Here is a 15216-nt window from a genome sequence, read left to right as displayed (position 1 = left end):
ATATATCTGAAAACAGTGCTTCCCTTGGCCAATAGCCAGAGCACTTTTTAAAACGCCCTGTCCAGCAGTGCATGCTGCTGCAGCAGACAATATCTCCAATGTGTGCCAGGCATGGTGGCTGCGCCTGTGGTCCCAGCTACTCAGGAGGCTGAGGTGGGAGGAGCACGTGAGCCCAGGAGGTCGAGGCTGCAGTGAGCCATGATTGCACCACTGCCCTCCAGCCTGGGAAACAGAGACCCTATCTCTAAGATAAAAAACAAAATGGAAACATTGCTAATGTGATGAAAACGTAAAGCTTCAAAGTCTATGACTCAACACTGAGAATAAAAACAAGGACATGCCAGGGTCCTACCCACATGAAAGAATTGCTCCAAGACGCAAAATCCGAGATGTGCTTCGCTTGGCCTCAATACTGAAGATGGCTGATCTTACTAAAGAAAAGATCAGCGTTCGAATCCTTACCATAAATAAGAATGACCTCTGTCAACCACCCCATCCCCCAGGCTTACCTATATTATACTGAGTTTTCTCATCCAGCAATTTTGAATAGGTGTGAATAAAATCAAGGTAGTTCTTGGGAGTGACATAGTTGCTGCGCCTCAATTTCTGTAGAAACTGTTTGCTGTAGTGACCCACGGACTGGTGAACCAAAACAACATGCTTTACCACATTTTCTATATTTTCTGCCGGGATCATTGGATTACGCCCTGAAGAGGAAGGAATAAAAAATGTATTTTTCTTTTCTCTCTTTCCTCCTTTCTTTCTCTCTCTCTCTCTCTCTTTTTTTTTTTTTTTTTTTTTTTTGACACAGGCTCTCACTCTCTTGCCCAGGCTGGAGTGCAGTGGCGTGATCATGGCTCACTGCAGCCTCCATCTCCCGGACAGAGGTGATCCTCCCACCTCAGCCTCCCAAGTAGCTGGGACTACAGGCATGGGCCACCATGCCTGGGTAATTTTTTGTATTATTTTGTAGAGGCAAGGTTTCACCCATGTTGCCCAGGCTGGTCTCAACTCCTGAGCTAAAGCGATCGGCCCACCTCAGCCCCACAAAGTGCTGGGATTACAGGTGTGAGTCACCGCACCCGGCCATGCTTAAGAAAGGAAAACAGTGGCTCTTCAAAGAGTCAAATATAAAATTGTTATACGACTCAACAATTCCACTCCTAGGTATATACCCCAAATAACTGAAAAACAGGGACTCAAATGAATTCTTGTATGCCAATGTTTACTGTAGACTATCACAATAGCCACAAGGTGGAAAGGTCCCAAGCGTCCAGCAGTAGAGGAATGGGTGAACAAAATGTATCCTATCTATACCGGGGATAGTATTCACTTGTAAAAGGAATGAAGTTCCGATGCTGAAACATGGATGAGCCCCAAAAACATGATGCTAAGTGAAAGATGCCAGACACCAAAGGACAAATACTGCATGATTCCACATACACGAACCCTCTCTAGAATAGGCAAATTCATACAGACAGAAAGTAGATTCGAGGTTGCCAGGGGCTGGAGGGAGGGGCGGCGGGGAGCTAGTGTTTAATGGGTACGGAGTTTCAGTTTGGGATGATGAAAAAGTTTTGGCGACAGATAGTGGTGTTGGTTTCACAACATTACGAATGTGATTAGTGCCACATGAACATTTCAAAATGCTTAAAATGGAACGTGTTAGGTTACATATATTTTACTGTGATAAAAAAAAAGATGCTAAAGTTTTTAATAGGACAAGAAAAGAACAGCTATCACTTATTGGTGGCTTTTCAGGACCACAGCAGTGATCCATGCCAATCCTTTTTTGTTTGTTTGTTTGTTGTTTTTGGTTTTTGAGACAGGGTTTTACTCTGTTGCCCAATTCCTTCCCTACTGTTAGGAAGCCCTGTCTTCCCTAAAGGCCAAGACGCCACGGCAGAAGAGCCTTGGGTTTCAGAAGCAATCGCCACCTCTGTCTCTGCCTGTTGCCCTCCCCGCCCGCCCAGGGGCTGGTGGGATTGTTCAGTTACCACCACTGGATGACACCCAGCACATACTGGCAAGGGTGGGCCTTCCTATACACCCGCTGAAAGAATTAATGATGGCTTCCAGTGGCAAGATCACATCACCTAGATTATCTGATAGGCTGTTAAATGCATTCAGCTCAAAGCAGAGACTGTCTCACGTTAAAATGAAGGAAGGAAAGACAGATTGAAAGTACCGATTAATCCAGATTCTGCAGAGCTGGTCTTGTTATTCCGGGGTTAGCAAAACACAGCCCCAGGGCCTATTTTACAGTGTGCAGGAAAAACTGTGCCTCACAAATACCTGTGCCTTTGGGCATAGTCACCTCAATTCCAGGCAATATATTCTCTCTCTCTCTCTCTCTCTGTGTGTGTGTGTGTGTGTGTGTGTGTGTGTGAGAGAGAGAGAGAGAGAGAGAGGGGTCTCACTCTGTTTCCCAGGATGGAGAGCAGTGGCACGAACTCGGCTCACTGCAACCTCTGCCTTCTGGGCTCAAGCAATTCTCATGACTCAGCCTCCTGAGTAGCTGGGATTACAGGCGCCCGCCACCACACCCGGCTAATTTTTGTATTTTTAGTAAATATGGGGTTTCACCATTTTGCCCAGGCTGGTCTCAAACTCCTGGGCTCAAGTGATCCATCCACCTCGGCCTCCCAAAGTGCTGGGATTAGAGGTGTGAGCCACTGCACCCGGCCTCCAGGGAGTATATCCTAAGGGAAAAGAGTTCTAAGCAAATTCTAGGCAGCATTATTTATGATGCTGGAACACTGAATACTGAAAGCAAACACAAGCACTTCACACGTGAAAATGGCAAATACACCTCTGAGAACAAGCGTACATCTGTATCGGGGCTGGCCAACTACAGGCCAAAGGACAAACCCAGCCCACCCCGTTTTTGTAAATAAAATATAGCCATAGCGATTCATTTACATTTTGTCTATGACTGCTTTCATGATAACATGGCAGAATTGCGTAGCTGCGAAAAAGCTGTAAATATTTACCATCTGGACCTGAGATATGTCATCAGAAAAGAGTCATTCTCTTGGCCCCTTTTCCCCTAAAACTGCATTATGATTAAAGTTATGATTTCTTCTTATATATAGGAATATTTATTTATTTATTTATTATTGAGTACAGATTTATAAGGTTGAAACTATTTTCAAGGTTACCCAGTGTCATTCCTCATAAATCTGCTCAAGTCAGGTCCAAAGAAAAAGATGTTCCCTGAAGACAGACTTCCTTTCTTCTTCAAAGATTAAAATTAATATCCGGCCGGGCGCGGTGGCTCAAGCCTGTAATCCCAGCACTTTGGGAGGCCGAGACGGGCGGATCACAAGGTCAGGAGATCGAGACCATCCTGGCTAACACGGTGAAACCCCCTCTCTACTAAAAAATACAAAAAACTAGCCGGGCGAGGTGGCGGGCGCCTGTAGTCCAGCTACTCGGGAGGCTGAGGCAGGAGAATGGCGTAAACCCGGGAGGTGGAGCTTGCAGTGAGCTGAGATCTGGCCACTGCACTCCAGCCTGGGCAACAGAACGAGACTCCGTCTCAAAAAAAAAAAAAAAATTAATATCCAAGGCCTTAGGTGTTTGAAACGCTAGAAATGAGAAAGCAGAATGTTTGCTGAATTGTCCTTGGAGCATTCTTTGGGTAGAGGCCAGCATATGTTTTCTACAAAGAGCCAAACAGTACTCATACAGTCTCTGTTGCAATTATTCAGCTTTGCAGTTGTAGCATAAAAGCAGCCGGAGACAATATGTTAATTAATGAGTGAGTCTGTGTACCAATAAAACTTTATTTACTAAAACAAGGGGCCAACTAGACAGCAGACCATGGTTTTGCCAACGGCTGCTGTGGAGAACACCTAATCAATTTTTATCCTAAATTGTCCTTGTTAGGTCTCCTGAAATGTCTTTGGGCTAAAACACCAAATATAAACCAAAAACATACTAACAAAATTGAAAGCCATTTGTTACCATAGGGTTTTCCAGTGAAGAAATCTACAAGACCAGAATTCAAAGTCAGAGAAGTGATAATAAATTGCTTTGTTGTATCAATAATGTAGTTCCCATAACAGCTGTGACTTACCTAGAAATGACTTTGCAACCGCATGGAGGGCTTGGGGAGGCCAGGGCATGAACCAGTCAATACCAGTGTTATTTACCATACCTTGAAAGGAAAGAGAGATTAAAAAGATGCTCCTGGCCTGGGCAATGTGGCAAGACCCTGTCTCTATAAAAAATACAAAAATCAGGGCTGGGTGTGGTGGTTCACACCTGTAATCCCAGCACTTTGGGAGGCCAAGGCGGGTGGATCATTTGAGGTCAGGAGTTCAAGACCTGTCTGGCCAACATGGCAAAACTCCATTTCTACTAAAAATACAAAAATTAGCCGGGCAGTAGTGGTGTGCACCTGTAATCCCAGCTACTCAGGAGGCTGAGGTGGGAGAATCGCTTGAACCCAGGAGGCGGAGGTTGTGGTGAGCCGAGATCGCACCACAGAACTCCAGTCTGGGCAACAGAGTGAGACCCTGGCTCAAAGAAAAGAAAATCAGCCAGGCAGCGTGGTGGTGTGCGCCTATAGTCCCAGCCACTAGGAAGGCTGAGGTGAGAGGCTCACTTGAGCCCAGGGGGTCAAGGCTGCAGTGAGCTATGATGGTGCCACTGCACTCTAACCTGGGTGACAGAGCAAGACTCTGTCTCAAAAAAAAAAAAGAAAGAAAGAAAAAAGGATGTTCACTCTGCAACCCGGAGACACTCAAGAACATGGATGCCATCTACAATAGCCAACAAGTTGGTGAATAAGCCAGATGTGTCCAAATCTAGTTCATCAAAAGCAGAGTTTCTCACCGTTGGCACTATTGACACGTGAGCTCTAATCCTTTGTGGCAGGGGCTGGCTGTGCACTGTAGGATGCTTCGCAGCATCCCTGGCTTCTACCCAGTAGATGCGAGTACTACATTGCACGCTCCCTGGAGGTGTGATGACCAAAAATGTCTCCAGGCATTGCCAAGAGTCTCCTGGGAGACAACCTCCCCCGCCCCTGCCCCCCCCATTAGGAACCTCTGCTCTAAAGGTTGGCATGTGGCTGGTGGAATTTTCCGAAATGGAAGGAAGCGGGGAGCCACCCTCCACACGCTGCGGGCCTCGCACGCAGGAGCGTGGGCACATCCTCCTGTCAGAGGGACATCATCCACGCCCACTGGCGTGGATGGGGCAGTGAGCCCCAAGCTACAGTGCAGAGCCCACATTTCCACCTAATGGCCATGCCTTGTTTTGCTTTGCTGGGGGAACCTCTAGAGGTGTGGACAGACCCTCAGCCACACACCCTGCCAAAGCAGGGGAAATGGGTTCTCAGGCTCCACCACGGGTACCTGGGAAGTTTCTGCACCAGGTCCTCAGGGTGTCCCCCACTGGCGACATGCCCAGGACAATGTGCAGGTTATTTGCACTTTTGTTCACGAAGTACTGCCACACGGACTCCTTGGCCGGCCCCATGCCTTGCTTCAGAGCTTCCTGTCCAATCTGACTCAGGATAGACTCCTTCTCCTCTTCAGGGAAAAGCGCAGGTACAATTCCTGGAAAAGGAAGACATGCTGATGATCTCTCAGTCCTAGGGTCACGACCTCTCTAGGCGCTGACTGAAGTGATGGAAGGTGTGGAAACAGCCGCAGGTGCCGAGTCCAGAGAGCAGCGTGTGGGCCTGACTTGAGACCCGAGGCTTCCTGCCGCCTCATGGGAAGCCCTTAGAGCTGTCTGTCAAATGGGGATCCTAGATGCTGCCAGCTCACCTGGGAGGATGAACGTGAGCATCACAGGTGAGCATACAGAGCATGAGGAAGCCTCACTTGCCTGTAACTCGGAAGCAGGGATTCTCAGCTGGGATTTACCCCCAGGAAATACTGGGCAATGTCTGGAGATATTTCTGCTTGTTGCAACTTGGCAGGGAGATCGCTACTGGCATCTAATAGGTCAAGGCCAGGGATGCTGCTGAATGTCCCAGAGTGCCTAGGAGAGCCCCACCACAAGAACAACCCAGACCCAAATGTCAATAGCACGTGGTCAAGAAACCCTGGCTACGTGGACTTCTTCTTTCCTATGTCTACAATGTTCCAAATTATGTAATACATTTTAACGCCATCCCTGACGTTCTCCTGTGCAGGGAAGAGTTAACGTGGCAGGCCACAGCTGCTCACCTCTGAACGGTCCACTTACCAGGTGGGCCCAGAGCTGGCACCTGGGAACTTAGATTCCTGAAGGGCTTTCTCCCCGATTCACTGATAAGAGTGGCCCAACGTGGGATGTGGTTTGGACCTGTGTCCCCACCAAATCTCATGTCGAATTGTAATCCCCAGTGTTGGAGGTGGGGCCTGGTGGGAGGTGACTGGATCATGGGGGCAGATTTCTCATGAATGGTTTAGCTCCATCCCCTTGGTGCTGTTCTTGTGAGCGTGAGTGAGTTCTCATGAGATCTGGTTGTTTGAAAGTGCGTAGCCCCTCCCCTAGCCTTGCTCCTACTCTGGCCATGGGACGTGCCTGCTCCCCCTTCACCTTCTGCCGTGACTGTAAGTTTCCTGAGGCCTCCCCAGAAATCAGCACCATGCTTCCTGTACAGCCTGCGGCACTGTGAGCCACATAAACCTTTTCTTTATAAATTATCAGGCCGGGCGCGGTGGCTCAAGCCTGTAATCCCAGCACTTTGGGAGGCTGAGACGGGTGGATCACGAGGTCAGGAGATCGAGACCATCCTGGCTAACCTGGTGAAACCCCGCCTCTACTAAAAAAAATACAAAAAACTAGCCGGGCGAGGTGGCGGGCGCCTGTAGTCCCAGCTACTCGGGAGGCTGAGGCAGGAGAATGGCGTAAACCTGGGAGGCGGAGCTTGCAGTGAGCTGAGATTCGGCCACTGCACTCCAACCTGGGCGACAGAGCGAGACTCCGTCTCAAAAAAAAAAAAAAAAACTGGAAGGATATAAATTATCCAGTCTAAGGTATTTCTTTATAGCAAGGCAAGAACAACCTAGCCATTGTATATGTTGTTGTATACACTGCTTGTGTATGCAACATATTCTGTGCTGACTACCCGCTTTCCCTCTGGGCATCCAGGATTTTGGCACATGCCAGGTAGAGGTGCCTACATGAGCACCCCAAGAAAATCCCAGAGCACTGAGTCTCCAACTAGCTCCCCTGGTGGGCAGTACTTCACAGAGTTGCCACAACTCGATGTTGGGGGATTAAGCGTGCCCTGTGTGACTCCCCGGGGAGAGGACTCCGAGGCTTCAGACTGGTCTTCCCCAGGGTCCCCCATGTGCCTTTTCCCGCTGCTGATGTTGCTCTGTGTCCTTTTGCTGTAATGACTCACAGTCGTGAGCAGGACCACATGCTGAGTCCTGCGAGTCCTCCCAGCGAGTCACAGAGCTGGGATGGTCTTGGGGATCTCCGACACCGTTCCCAAGACTGCGAGAGACAAAGAGGAACAAGGGCAAGGCCACGTGACGACGAAGACAGGGATAGGAGTGCTGTGCCTACAAGCCAAGGAACACTAAAGACTCAGCAGCCACCAGCAACACAGATTCCCCCACCCAGAGCTCAGAAGGAACAGGCTCTGCCAACACCATGATCCTGGGCTCCTGGCCTCCAGAACTGTGAGAGTAGATTTCTGTTGTTTTAAACCACCCAGTTCGTGGCACTTTGTGACGACAGACCCAGCAAACTAATCCACTATGCGACATCACATTCACACATTGCTCACCTAGTACAGCAAACTCAACACGCTGCCAATGCTACAAGCCCAGACCTGGTCTTCCTCATCTCGGCGAATGGAAGCACTGATCACTCGCTCTGCCAGAAACCTGGGGGCTTTGGTGGGAGGCACCTGTAGTCCCAGCTACTTGAGAGGCTGGGACAGGAAGATAGTGTAAGTCCAGGAGTTGGAAGCTACGATGACCTATAATCATGCCGCTACATTCTGGCCTGGGCAACAGAGCAAGACCCTGTCTCTGAAATAATTAATTAAATAAAAAAATTAAAAACCCATAAATCTAGACTACATCATTGCACCGAGAATAAAATCTTATCTCCTATAAATGACCCACAAGGTTCCACGTCACAGACCCCTCCACCCCATCCCGATCCCTGCACAACAGCTCCATAAAGGTGTCCATGGCATCCTAAGTCCAGGAACCTGCCAACAGGTTTCCTTATGTTTCCTGCAAAAAGGACTTTGTGGATGTAACGCGATCAAGGATGGTGAGATGCGGCAAATGCTCTTGATTATCCAGGTGGGCTGGAGACAATCACAGGGGTCCTTACAAGAGAGAAGCAGCTGAGTTTGCATCAGGATGACAGAAGCAGATACTGGAGGGATGCAAGCCAAGGAGCCACGATAGGGTGGCCTGAAGCAGTTGGAAGACGCAGGGAAACAAAGTCTCCCCAGGAAGCTCTGGAAGGAACCAGCCCTGCCAACACCCTGATTTTAACCCCTTAACACCCTTTTCTGATTTCTGACCCCCAGGCGCCTGAGGTAATAAATCTGTGCTGTTTGGGGAAATTTGCTACAGCGACCACAGGGAGTGTGACCATACACCACCTCTGAGGCCTCGGCTGAAAAGTCTACAGTGACGCCTTCCCTGTCAGCCCTGAGATGGCTCCTGCCCACACTCTCTCACAGCACCTCCCCTTTGCTCTCGTGACACTTGCCACAACCTGCCATTGCTGTATCTGTTTGTATATTTGTTGTTGTCGTTAACCAGCCCACTCACACGCTGAAATGTAAGCTCCAAGGAGAGCAGAGGTCATGACCGTCTTATTCCCTACCAAACCCAGCGTCTGGAATAAACACTGTGGAATAAATCCAGGTGGATGACACAATCCCTCCTCTCAAGGAGCCGACAACCCACTGAAACGGAAGTGACTTAAAACACAATGATCAAAATGCAGCAAATATACACTTAAAATGTTGTGCATTTCCCTGTACATAATTTTTACATCAAAAGAAAACACTAAACAAAACTTGAACTCTACCTAGTGCCACACAGAAGCATTTAGCGGGGAGAGTAGTGACATGCAATTGACTTTGAAAGCATCTAAAAATGAGATGGGTAGAAACAGGGAAGGAAAGCTGTTTACATGTGTGACAAAGCAAGTGCAGTAAGACGTGAATGGAGGGATCTAGATGGCATGCCGGCAGATGTTCACAGAAAAAATTCGTTCAGCCTCACTGTTATGTTAGAGATTTTTTTTATAGTAAACGCTGGGAGGCTAGGGCTCGATGAATAACAAGGCAATATAATAATGAATGTGGTCAGGTCCTGAAACAAATAAGCAATCAATGAAATAGGTCCCTGGGAAAGAAAAGAGGTCCCTGGAAGCCATTAGGCCAGGCAAAGTCAGCAGGGATCTTTGCAGGGCCCCAGGGCAGACAAGATAACAACACAGTAAAGGGGTTGTGAGCACGGCTAAGATGTTAAAAGTCCTGTGTTCAAGTCCCACCTCAGTGCCTTCCCAGCAAGGTGCCCTTGGATAAGGTAGGTGGCACCTCCTGGGGCAGCCATGACTAATTACCACAAAGCGAGTGGCTTAAGACAAGAAATACAGACACCGACTGTCTTGCAGTTCTGGAGGCCTGAAATCAAGGTCTCAGGGTAACCTGCCAAAGGCTCCAGGGGAAAAATCCTTCTTTGCCTCCTCTGGCTTCCGGTGGCTCCAGGTATCCTGTGGCTTGTGGGAATCTTTATGGGACCTTATTCTCTGTGTCTTCAATCTCCCTCTGCCTTCTCTTACAAGGACAGCTGTCGCTGGATTTAGGACCCACCCTAAATCCAGGAAGGCATTTCAAGACCTTTAATTTAATTACATCTGCAAAGACTCTTTTTCTTACAAAGGTCTTATTCACAAGTTCCAGGGGCTTAGGACCAGGATGTGTCTTTCGGGGGGCCACCATTCAGCCTTCGACATTCAGCCTTCTACATTCAGCCTTCTACATTCAGCCCTCTACAGGGGCCTCAGTTTCCTCAGCTGTGACATGTGCCTTCCCTAATAGGTTTGTTTTTCAGTTGTTTTTGTTTTTGTTTTGTTTTGTTTTTTGAGACAGGGTCTCACTCTGTTGCCCAGGCTGGAGTGCAATAACACGATCATGGCTCACCACAGCCTCAACCTCCCAGGCTCAAGCAATCCTCTTGCCTCAGCCTCCTGAGTAGCTGGGGCTACAGGCTCATGCCATCATGCCTGGCTAACTTTTTAAAAATACTTCTGTAAAGACGGGGTCTCAAACTCCTGGGCTCAAGCCATCCTCCCTCCTTGGCCTCCTAGAGTGCTGGGATCACAGGCGGGAGGCACCACACTCGGCCTCTCATCAGGTTTTTGTGGAGACAGGAATGCATGATGCACACTTAGCACGGCCCGGGGCACAGCCAGACGCCCAGACACCACCTGTTCTTACTGCAAGGGCACTGCCATCATCACAGACGGAGAGAAGGGGGCACACTTGGCAGACTCCAGGACAGGAGGAGCCAAGGAAGATAATGAGACCCATCTCAGGGGCCCGCTGTGAGGGAGGAACAGGGACACCTGGGCAGGGCTGCCCACAGAGTCTGGAGGTGGTAACTGCTGAAGAAAGCGACCTCCCTTCAGAGCTGAGCAGGGAGCTGGCCACAGCGGGCACCAGCCTTGGCTGTACCTGAGGTCAGCATGTTGTTGATGAGCTCCAGGAAGCCTTCCTCGGCCACATGGGCATCCGTGAACAGAAAGATCATCGCTTTGTTCTCGATCCCGAGTTTCAAATAGAGGCTCTTCAGGTCTTCCCGGAAATTGTTCTCCGAGTAGCCTCGGCTCAGCAGGATCTCAAATACCTGTAACACAGACATGGAGCACACGGGCGTCACCATCACCAGCCTCCCTTCCCTGCAGGCTCTGGGGCAGGGATGCTGGAGGAGAGTGCAGAGGGCGTGGGTCTGTCCAAACTTGAGGAAGTGGGTCAGGAAAGAAGAGTCTGGAAGGGACTCCCTGTGGTGGAACAGGAGGGGGAAGCCCCATGAGCCTAGCCACAGAGGAAAGCGGGGAAGACGCACCCCGAGGTGAGCGCCAGCCATATACTGCAGTTTACAGAAAACCAGACCCCGTGGGAAGATGCGTACAGGGAGAAACAAACAGGCACTTTAACTTCTTGACAGGAAATCAATGTACACACGAAATCGACGTCAATGTGAACAAGGACATAAGTTTAAAGCATGCTTTTTCGGCTCAAGTGTCTCTTTTCTCTCAGAAGTAGAAATTAAAACTTTCATTACAACCAGTGACTGTCAGAAACATGTCAGATTTCCAGGAACTGAGCTCTCTCTGTTCCCTACCTCCCTCAACCCTATGCATTGATACACATGCTTCACTCCCACTGTCACACACACAGTCACGCTCACACGGTCACACTCAGCCACACACTCTAGTGCACCCTGGCATGCACTAGAACACAAGCTCACACACACACACACACACACACACGTGCGTGCACACACACCCACACGCACGGCAACCAGGAGACCTTCTGGCCAATAGACTCTGGTCTCTAGCTCTGCCTGTCGCCTGCAAACCTTCCTCACCCCTCCCAAGTGCAGCCGCCTCCCCTCCCCAGCAGCTCCTGGCACTACTCTCTGAACACCTGTTCTGACCCCACCACCCAACCCTCTCCACTTCCTCACTTCCTAGGGCCCAGACACAGCCCTGTGTGTTCTCAACCTCCTCCAGATCTCTGTCCCTCAGCATCCTCTCTGCTGTTCCTCGAGGCGCTACTTCAGGGGAAAATGCCTCAGATTTACCTGGACAAATCAACAGGGAAAACAAAACAAAACAAAACAAAAAATCTTTCTAGTGGGAAATGTCTTATCCTACAGAAAACTGTGGAAAACAATTGCAAAACAGTTACATTTTAATAATGAATGATTTCAATTATGTATTTCATCAGATTTAAAGGTAGATCAAGCATATTAGTTTTTCCCTTTTTTACAAATACCTCAAACAAAAGGCCAATATTTGTGAAATATTGGAAGCTGGATTCATTGAATGAGCTGTGATTGCTCTCCTATATAAAGAGTTCTCACAAATCAATAAGTATATAAAGAGGCAACTCACAAAAGAGAAAAGGTAAATGTCCAATGATTGTATAAAAGGATATTCAAACTTCACTATTAATTGGAGAAAGGGTCATTTAAACTGCAATATTTTCCACCTATAATCTTACCAAATATCAGAATGACAATATCCAGTATTGGCAAGAATATGTGAAAATAGACATTGCCAGTTGCATAAATTAGCATAATCCTTTGCGGTGGGGTGATTGGTTATTAACAAAGACACTTTTTTCCTTTCCTTCTGTCCTGCATCCCCAGGTCCTTTCCACTCCAAGGAGGCAAGCTCCACATGAGTTTAGGTCCAACCTTTCCAGTGCAACAAAAGCCTTAAAAGAACATATACCCTTTAACCTGCCAATATACCAGTTTCTAAAGAAAGTGATCCTATGAAGATCCTATATTCAAAGATATACAAACAAAGGTGTTAATCACTGCACTGTTTGTAATAAGAAAACAAGGACAAACCTAATGCCCGCCATTGGAAATGGGTTATGTGTGGCATATCCAAACAATGGAATACTGTCCAATGTTTCCAAAGACAATGTAAATACATATTCATTGACTTGAAAAGAGGCAGTGATACAGTGGGGAAAAATTACATAAGTTACGTATAACATTAACCCATTGCTGGTAAGAAGGAAATACGTTTGTATATGAATGCACATATGGTCCCTGACTTCCTCTGGTTCAACTGAGAATTTTTTGACTTTGCCATGGTACAAAAGTACTACACTTTCAGCACACTTCTCAGCTTACGATGGAGTCACATCCAGATTAAACCCATTGTAAGCTGAATATATAAATCAGAAGTGCATTTTCAGCTTATAATATTTTCAACTTATGATGCGTTTATTGAGACAGCCCTATTGTAAGTTGAAAAGTGTACATTATTCCGTTGATTCCCAGACCAAAAATTAAAATAACAGAAAAAGAATTTTAAAAAGTAAAAGTATACACTAAAATGCTACTGGTGCCTAACAGTGGTGATCTTTAGGTGATGAAATTACAAATGGTCCTTATTTTCTTTTCTTTTCTTTTTTTTTTTTTTTTTTTTGAGAGGGAGTCTTGCTCTGTTGCCCAGGCTGTAGTGCAGTGGTTGGATCTCAGCTCACTGCAAGCTCTGCCTCCCGGGTTTACGCCATTCTCCTGCCTCAGCCTCCCGAGTAGCTGGGACTACAGGCGCCCGCCACCTTGCCTGGCTAGTTGGGGTTTTTTTTGTATTTTTTAGTAGAGATGGGGTTTCACCGTGTTAGCCAGGATGGTCTCGATCTCCTGACCTCGTGATCCGCCCGTCTCGGCCTCCCAAAGTGCTGGGATTACAGGCTTGAGCCACTGCGCCCGGCCAGTCCTTATTTTCTTTAGACATTTCTCTATTGTTTGAATTGTTGCAGTGAGTATTATTCCATTTAGAGGGAGAGAAATGAGTGAGTCCATCACAATAGTGATTCTTACTCCGTTCAATGGACTGAATGTTTGTTCTCCCCACAAAAAAAAAAAAAAAAAAATCATTTGTTGAAATCATAACCCCCAATGTGATGGTATTTGGAAGCTGGGCTTTTAGGAGGTGATTAGGTGATGAGGGTGGAGCCCTCACGAATGGGATTAGTGCCCTTATAAAAGGGATCCCAAAGACTTTTCTTGCTCTCATTCATCCATGTGAGGATGCCATGAGAAGCCAGACATTTGCAACCCAGGAGAGGGCCCTCTCTGGAGCCCGACCATGCTGGAACCCTGATCTTGGAATTCCCAGCCTCCAGAATGGTGAGAAATGAACGCCTGCTGTCCATGAGCCAGCCATTCTACTGCACTTTGTTACAACAGCCTGAACTGCCTAAGACTCTCTGTGGTAATGGCGATGATGCTGAGTTAAATCTGATTCCAGAAAACAGGCTGAAGACAAACAAGAAAGTCTGTGCAAAAGAATACCTCTTAGGTCACGAGTTAGAGACCAGCCTGGCCAACATGGTGAAACCCCGTCTCTACTAAAAATACAAAAGTTAGCCGGGCGTGGTGGCGTGTGCCTGTAATTCCAGCAACTCGGAAGGCTGAGGCTGGAGAATCGCTTGAGGCCGGGGAGGCAGAGATTGCAGTGAGCCGAGATCGCATCATTGCATTCCAGCCTGGGCAATGGAGCGAAACTCCATCTTGGGGGGGAAAAAACCTATTGCTTGCTAGGAGAAGGGTCATGAAAATGACCCTTTCGCAAGAAGTATCTTCTCTAAAGGTGGACTTATCAAAGGGGTCTGAGGTAGACGTGAGGGGTGGCCAAGTGTCTGAGAAGAACTGAGGCTGAATACAGATCCTGTCCTGTACCACACACCCAGAACAGGCACAGACAAAACTTCAGTCCATTGCACACAGTAAGAATCAGTATTGTTATGGATTCATTTCTCTCTCTCTAAATGGAATAATCCTCATTGCAACAATTCAAGCAATGCAGAAATGTCTAAAGAAAATAAAGATCGTCTGTAATTTCATCACCTAAAGACAGCCGCTGTTAGGTACTAGTTGCATTTTAGTGTACACTTTTCAGCTTAAGATGGGGTTACGTCTAGGCCGGGCGTGGTGGCTCAAGCCTGTAATCCCAGCACTTTGGGAGGCCGAGGCGGGCGGATCACAAGGTCAGGAGATCGAGACCACAGTGAAACCCCGTCTCTACTAAAAATACAAAAAATTAGCCGGGCGCGGTGGCGGGCGCCAGTAGTCCCAGCTACTCAGGAGGCTGAGGCAGGAGAATGGCGGGAACCCGGGAGGCGGAGCTTGCAGTGAGCCGAGATCGCGCCACTGCACTCCAGCCTGGGCAACAGCGTGAGACTCCGTCTCAAAAAAAAAAAAAAAAAAAAAAAAAAAAAAGATGGGGTTACGTCTTGATAAATCCATTGTAAGTTGAAAATATTATAAGCATGCATGTGTATCATGCAACCAGAGGCAAAAACAGGCATTTTGGATAAAGGAAGACCCTAATAGTGGAAGAAGTCAGATATCAGAGAACTAATCAAGGGTCGGGGAGAAAAGGGTGAATCAGGAAGATGACTCTGTTCAAATTACATCTCAATGCACAGTGTCTGCTCCACTTCGAGAGGCCCCTTGCGGATGAGTTACA

The 15216-nt window shown here is 47.7% G+C and overlaps 1 protein-coding gene across 2 annotated transcripts in view; it reads right to left on the bottom strand.

The window, feature by feature from the left end:
- The window catches only part of DNAH10 (dynein axonemal heavy chain 10), a 179655-nt gene that overhangs the window by 37742 nt on the left and 126697 nt on the right, over positions 1-15216 (bottom strand). For both annotated transcript variants that reach the window (XM_028830097.2, XM_077955570.1), the window contains 4 exons: positions 10670-10841; positions 5367-5570; positions 4082-4162; positions 510-707 (listed from right to left, as the gene is read on the bottom strand). In XM_028830097.2, the coding sequence (XP_028685930.2) occupies positions 510-707; positions 4082-4162; positions 5367-5570; positions 10670-10841 (655 nt within the window). The remainder of the gene's footprint in view (positions 1-509; positions 708-4081; positions 4163-5366; positions 5571-10669; positions 10842-15216) is intronic.

The sequence above is a fragment of the Macaca mulatta genome, chromosome 11 (genome assembly GCF_049350105.2).
Source record: "Macaca mulatta isolate MMU2019108-1 chromosome 11, T2T-MMU8v2.0, whole genome shotgun sequence".
NCBI lineage: Eukaryota > Metazoa > Chordata > Mammalia > Primates > Cercopithecidae > Macaca > Macaca mulatta.
The sequence above is the reverse complement of the archived record's forward strand: the minus strand, read 5'-3'. Positions and strand labels throughout refer to the sequence as shown.